At 34.7% G+C, this 7,173-nt stretch overlaps 1 protein-coding gene across 1 annotated transcript in view; it reads right to left on the bottom strand.

Annotated features, from left to right (window-relative positions):
• LOC107638454 (cullin-1) overlaps positions 3,575–7,173 on the bottom strand; it is a 7,240-nt gene continuing 3,641 nt past the window's right edge. The window contains exons 8-20 of the mRNA XM_016341739.2: positions 6,984–7,073; positions 6,804–6,884; positions 6,625–6,687; positions 6,222–6,257; positions 6,055–6,141; positions 5,827–5,976; positions 5,676–5,731; positions 5,459–5,579; positions 5,219–5,380; positions 4,957–5,100; positions 4,598–4,816; positions 4,317–4,484; positions 3,575–4,231 (exon numbers count right to left, since the gene is read on the bottom strand). Coding sequence (XP_016197225.1) covers positions 4,130–4,231; positions 4,317–4,484; positions 4,598–4,816; positions 4,957–5,100; positions 5,219–5,380; positions 5,459–5,579; positions 5,676–5,731; positions 5,827–5,976; positions 6,055–6,141; positions 6,222–6,257; positions 6,625–6,687; positions 6,804–6,884; positions 6,984–7,073 — 1,479 coding nt within the window. The 3' untranslated portion in view covers positions 3,575–4,129. The remainder of the gene's footprint in view (positions 4,232–4,316; positions 4,485–4,597; positions 4,817–4,956; positions 5,101–5,218; positions 5,381–5,458; positions 5,580–5,675; positions 5,732–5,826; positions 5,977–6,054; positions 6,142–6,221; positions 6,258–6,624; positions 6,688–6,803; positions 6,885–6,983; positions 7,074–7,173) is intronic.

Genomic DNA, 7,173 nt, shown 5'->3' on the forward strand with positions numbered 1-7,173 from the left:
ATTTAATATTATATATTTATTGTAGTGATAATTAATAAATATAAAATAAAATAATTTTGAGTTGATTTTAACTATTTTTTATTATCTCCTAAATATTTTTTATAAAAATTTCTTGTTGTGTATCACATGGTCTATGGTCACTTGGTCAGCATCCAATGTTGGAGTATCGATCGGCTTGAGTTTGACATGCGTGGAGGCATGCATGATGTAAAATCATCAAGGGCCGTATTATTAACCGTCAAAATTTATTTTATTTAGTATAATAATTAATAAATAAATATTAAATAAGATAAATTTTAACTGTTTTGGTTAATTTTTTGTTATCACAATTTTTTTTATTAATAAGGGGTAATTACAGTAACTAATTTATAGCACTCCGTAATTAATCCTATTGTATTTCAGAACTAATGAGTAATGAATATATAAGGAGAATGTTAGAGGACGACTACTTTTAGTGGTTAAAAAAAATATAGAAAATTAACTAATATTAATTCAAATACAAAGGAAAAAAAAAAAAACCACCGAACATTTTTTTCTATATGATTAACGACCGTTCAATTTCATGTTGATATTTCACTTCAAAATTTGCCGACTTATGTAAAGATATCATTGGTACTTAGTAGTATCATATGTCAAATTTTATAGAAATCTTTGAAGAGATTAGATAGAAGAGTTTTGTCCTAACTCTAAGGAAATACCTACAATCTACTCTTAACACACATAAAGAAAGAGATTATGTTAGGTAACGAATGATTTTTTTGAACAATATGAACAACGGGTTCTAAAGTTGGTCTAATTCAAGTAAAATAAATTACACTCCAAATTACTCACTTAAATCTTAATATTAGAATAACTATCCGCACACCTAGTGAATTAAACATCTAATATATCCATTGTTCATATTATTTAATATTTTCATTGTCTACCTATACTTTTTCGAAAGAAAAACGCCAATTCACGAATCTGAGTGGTTATTATAACTTATGATCTCTTAAATTTCTATGGAGGGAAGCTAAGCCAACAGCAAAGATTCTTTTTTTTTTTGCCTACATTATCCCCCAACCCGACAGGGCAAGGACTATTCTGTCACAGATCGGAGTTCCATTTAATGGTCTGTCGCTGGCCAATGGGTTGCTGCATACACAAAGCTGGATTCAAACCCGCGACACTTGCTTAAGCGGACGAGTAAACTGACGACTCGACCAACCCAAGTTGGTTAGGAAAGATTCTTTTTGGTAGCCCAGTTTGACGTCAAGTTATAATTCAATTTTGACTAGTAGGTCATGTATGAGAATCTTAGCAATGCTTGCGTAAACCTCAAGTTGACACCCCCACTATAAAATATAGACAAGAGAAAATCACAAAAATAAGTGAGTAGTGGGTACTTTAGGCAAGTTTCTTTGGTTTCCTGAATTCGAAAGTGCTACTAACATCATCATGCATGATGATGGATATTTCTATATATTTCCAAACACAAACACCCTTTGGAGAAAGGTTGGAATTGCAATGGAGCTTCAAGCAACTAGGAAAGTGCATGGGTCCCTTTCTCTACTAATGATTGATTCATTGTATAAAAATGAACCAAGACATAGGTCCCTCATGGAATTTCCACCTTCATAGCACACCAAGTTGCTTCATGCTTGTCTTGATGAGGTAGGTTGTAGGTAACAATACAATCGTTATATATTCATCTCTACATTCACCAGTGAGAGTGTAAGATCTTTTCGACATTAATTGAATTGGAACAACCCATGTTTCTTGTCACTAAAATGTGATATGACAAGCGCACTAAAAAGTATCACAACTCACAAGTATTGCTATACGAATACAACCAACATTGTTTGTGTTAATGTTAAAGAGACAAAAAAATCAGCTTAATAAGTCTAAATTTATATATTAAATAAAATTAAAAATAAAAATTTTGACAATTTTTTACTAATATTTTTTTGTTACTAAATATTTTCATTTAACGAAAGGCTTACAGATCCCTTGCTGTGACTGTTACTTTCTTTAACAGCAGTTAAGTGCAAAAATAGTGTGTGTATTGTTTTTCATTTTCAGTAATATTGCAAAAATTTAGCTAATATATATCCTAAGAACACGGCTCATGTTAAATTTACCAATCGAAAATTTTTATAAAAAATATACAAAGTTTAAATTTTAAATTTCGAATGCATAACATTTAGCTAAATCTATGTTGTAATTTCGTAATATTAAACTCTAGAAGAGGGACGATAATTTGACAAGTAAGGTATGTGTCGTGATATATTTGGAGATAAATAAAATGAGTTAATAGTCAAAATCGTTCTTTAAAGATTACCCGATCTCCATTTTAGTCCCTAAAAAATAAAATTAATCAAATTAGTCCCCGAATGATAATTGCGTTGATGAAATTCGTCCTTCCATCAACTGTGACCAACGTTTGCTGACGTTGAACATTAATTGACAGCGTAAAACACTCTAAAACGACGTAATTTTGTTCTTTTTCCCTCCAAGGATTGAAAGGACGCCGTTTGATGTCTAGGATGGGATATTTAACCGCGTTTCTTCCCATCACCACCTCTCATAACCATTCTTCTGTTTCGCTCCAAAAATCTCTTTCTTTTTTCTTTCTTTTTCGGCCTGAAATGCTTGTGTCTGAGGTAGTGTATTGTGGTGGTGCTGCGAGATCTTTGTGATATGGGTACGAGTTAGGTAAACGGAGACGGTGGCGGTGGCGTAGGTTCTAATAATGGTGGCAACGGTGGTTACTGTGACATGAACTACTATAGCCGTATTTTCTCTTTGGATTTCATTTTCTTCTTTGGGTGCTTTGTTTTCTTCGGATCAATTGCGACTCTTTATGGGTGACTCGCTTTCTCACCCGCTGTTCATGCGGGTCTTTCTACCGTGGGTTGTCAAGAGGACAATGAGGGTTCTTAATCAATTGAGATTTTTTATAGTGAATCACCCTTTCCTCTTAATCTTTTTGTTTTTATTTGTGAAATTTATTGTGATTTTTCTCAAATGCAAACCTATGTTAGTTTCTAATTTGAAGTTGGTAGTTTTGCTTTTGTTTTATTGTGATTTTTTGTTTCATTATTTTCATGAGAAAAATTAATTTGAATTTTGAATGGGGAGATTTGTTTTAGTGTGGATTATTTTGTTTCATGGAAGTAGATGGATGATGGTGTTTGAGCACAACAAAAACAGAGAAAAAAGAAGGCGACCGGGTCACGAAACCCAGCTCCTGGCTTAGCCTTCTTCCCCGATGCGTAAGTGAAAAAAGGAGAAGGTGACTGAGAGAGCGATGGAGTAATGAGAATCATGTGCAGGGGTGGCTTCGGAGAAGAATGCAAAACGATGGCTTCGGAGAAAAATGCAAAACGACACCGTTTATTATGCTGTGCTGTCACTTCACGTTCTATGTTAACTGCAGTGTCAAGAAATTAACGGAGGGACGAACGTGATTAAAAAATAATCATTTGGGGATGATTTTGATTAATTTTATTTTTCGGAGACTAAAATGAAGATCGAAATATCTTTCGAAGACGATTTTGACTATTAACTCTAAATAAAATGCATAGCCTCAAAATTACAAAGGCAGACAATCTTAGAACCATTGTGATAACTGATAAAACTACCTTGTCCTCAAACAACACAGAAATATGAAAGGGATGATTATAGACATAAATGTTGAGCACTATGAGCTTTCAATTCAAAGACATGCACCTGATAATTTCTGAGCCGACAACCAAAATACAGTTTCATTGGGACTACTGTCATACAATTCCTTCTTTTTTTTCATAGAGGGGGTGGGGAGAACAAAAATGAACGGACGGGCATTAAATAAGTTATGAGATGGAATTGCAGCATTTGCAAGCAAAAACAGAGAAGGCCAAGGTACCAGCAAGCTAGACCTACTTATGGATTTTGATTACATCGTCCCAACATGAGCACACAGTAGTGATCCATACCTGGCTGGATATGGAGGAAATGTACAAGCACTCACGGCTCCTCCTCCAAGGAAATATTCGGAGGAGCCCCTTTTTTTCCTGGCACAAAAGTTCAACCACGATCCTTGATTTTTTATCGACTACGTGCAGCAACCAAGGTAACTGCTTCGTTTGCAGAATAGTTTAAGATAAAATCAAGCCAAGTACTTGAACATATTTGGATTTTCTTTGTCTCTTTCCAAGTAGTCCCGAGAAATCAAATCTTCAATCCGCTTTTTAATTGCCTTGACGTCAGGCTGCACAATTACATTCAATATCAACAATTCAGGATTTGAAACAGAAATACAGACCCATTTGTTGGGGAAGTGGTGTAGTACGAACCTTAAACATGCGACCTAACTGCTCAACACATTCCATGACTAACTGTTGGTATCCCAAAACTTTGCGACTCTTCATAATACGCACAATTGAGGCATCAATAGCATATCTTCTATCCTTGTCAACATCCTCAATTACCTTTTTCTTCTCGTCCACAGGAGGGAGAGGAATCTGCAGAAATGCATCACGGTTCAACTCAAAACCCAGTAAATTGAATAGAGATTAAGATGGCCAAAGAAATAGAAAAGACTAGACATTGGAAATTTTTTTAAGCAAAATTCTACCTTGATCCTCCTCATTTTGTCGGTAAATTTTGAATTGAATTCAAATTCATCTGTAGAAGATATCATTTTTGTGTTTGGTTCTTTGTTAAGAATCTTGTACTTCGCACATGACATAGAGTGAAGCAGTCTAGAAACATCATCATCCGATAGGTTTAACTGAGTCATGATCTCCGAATAACTGAGTCTATCCGAGGAATTGAAAAGAAGCAATGCTGAAGCCTATTAAAAGAAGAGACGACATTGATCAGGAGAAAGAAATCCAATACTACATTTGTCAAGATCCAAAAAGTGAAACAATGAACACGTGAGGGGAAAATGGTGTTCTTTTACAGATAAGAAGCATGTGATAAGTAATTAACCTGGTAGGTTGTAACAATCAGCTCCACAGTTTTTGGTTCAAATTTCCCACTTATATTACAGGTACCCAAGGAGTAAATCCATGTAAGCTTTCTGTGCTTTGTTTTAGTTTGATAAAATTCCTTGAAAACTTCAACGCACCTGATCTAAAAATATTAAGAGACGGCAGCTGTTACTTGTAGACCAAAATCTACTTAATCCAGGTGTACCAAGTACTTGGCACCATGTTATACAGGATGCTTATATGAAGAATATGCAGATTACCATTTCCGCTGGAAGATTGAGATCAAAAGATTTGTAACTGGGCCAGAAGCCAGTAGTCAGAACTGTAACTGTCAAGTCTATTCCAGGGTCTGCATTAGGATTATTGCTTAAATACTCCTCAAAGCTAGTTTGATTCTCCTTTGCCAGTGTCAAGTCTGTAACCTGGTGGGAGCAAAAAGCAACAAAATTTTTAGTTGACCAGCCAAAAAGAGATGAACATGGTATAGGTAAAGAACCTACCATTCCTTCCATCTTTGATGTAAACTGTCCACCACATTGTTGCTTCAATTTTGTCAAAATACTTCTCTCATGATCATCGTTGGCACTCTTGTCAAAAAGAAGTCTTCGAGCAAGCTTCTTCCTGAAAGAAAGCAATTATAATGAAACAATTGCTGAAGAAGAGCCACATCAGACCTAATAATTAACAACTAACTTTCTTCCTAATTATTTCTTTTACCTATAAAATTCAGCAAACAAATCTTTGTCGCTAATGTAGGCAAGTAGCTTGACCACCTGCAAATCGATTAAAACAGGTCGCAAATACAGATGTCAAAACCAAACACATTTAAGTTAATACAAGTATATGGAACATCAAGAATGACACAAACCTTTTCCAGAGTTTCTTCAATTGCTTCGTCACTCAATTTTTCACTGCCACCTTTCTTAAGAATGTTGTCACAGAATGTGGCAAGCAGTTCAGCGCTCGAGCTCCCAGCAACACCTTTATTGCAAAAGACCTCAAAAGCCTCCTTGAGAGCCTATATTTTAAAACTTTCAGATTTATATGCACATATCAATCCAGCATAACAATTGTAAATTCAATCTGTGATCAGTACCTTGTGGAAAAGAGTATGATTCTGGAAACAGTCATTTACATATGCGAGGTACTTGTCGTGCAGCTCAATCACTTTCCGGACAAAAACCTGAAGAATGAGACCGGGTTCAGTTTCCACAAAAGAAAAAATTGCAATTATATTCATAAATTCAAATTTTTTAGACAAACCTGCTCCTGCAGACCAACGATATCCTTTTTATCTGCCTGTAGAGATTTGCATTTAAATGGATAACAAGTCAGTAATGAATACAAATTGTTCCAAAGTAGCCACAAGGCAGTAATATTCCATGTAAAATGAGGCAATGGATAAATAAAATTTTCAGGAAAGTAACTTTAAAATTGCATCCTACAACCTAATGTAAACCCAATGTTGAAAATAATCAGTTCATCTTTTATTTTTTAACAAGAGTCAACAATTGACAAAAAACTTTGAACAGACACTTCAATAACAAGGTCATGCATCAAAGCTAACCATACTAATGCATAATAGCCTTCAATGGTTAGAGCAATAGACAAAATAAACTCAACCAGTAAAAAGCAAAACCAAAATATAATAAGTTCAGTAACAGACCTTTTTGGTACTAGCTGCATCTTCAGCCTGCTTAACCAATACCATACCCTCAGTGGTAACATGCTGGGAAAGATTAAAAGAAAAAGCATTATAAGCAAGTTAGCAAGAAAAGCCCAATTTTTATTTGACATATGGAGAAAAAGAAGGAATGGCATAGTGATAGGTTCACTACCACCAACCTGCTTAAATATACTGGAAACAGGATCTAAGCCTTTAGGTATTTTAGAAAATAGCCTGAACATCCGTGACAGATCTTCAACCTACACATTTAAAGAAAAATATGAAAACATTATACTCACAGATTAAAGTATTAAAAGAAAAATTGTAACCATAACAAGCAAAAAGAATTTCATGAGTACCTTGTCATCTCTAAGCAAAGCATGACATCCAGAGTGCTCTTTCTCGAGGAGTTGGTTTGCGTACACAGATAACAGCTCATGTTGAACTTTCTAGAAAGATAATCCAAGAAGGAAAAAATAACAAGAGAAATGTTCAGAAACTACAATAAGTAGATTTTTTGTTTTTATTGTTTTTTGTTTTTGGGGAGGG

Source organism: Arachis ipaensis, chromosome B01 (assembly GCF_000816755.2).
Source record: "Arachis ipaensis cultivar K30076 chromosome B01, Araip1.1, whole genome shotgun sequence".
Classification (NCBI taxonomy): domain Eukaryota; kingdom Viridiplantae; phylum Streptophyta; class Magnoliopsida; order Fabales; family Fabaceae; genus Arachis; species Arachis ipaensis.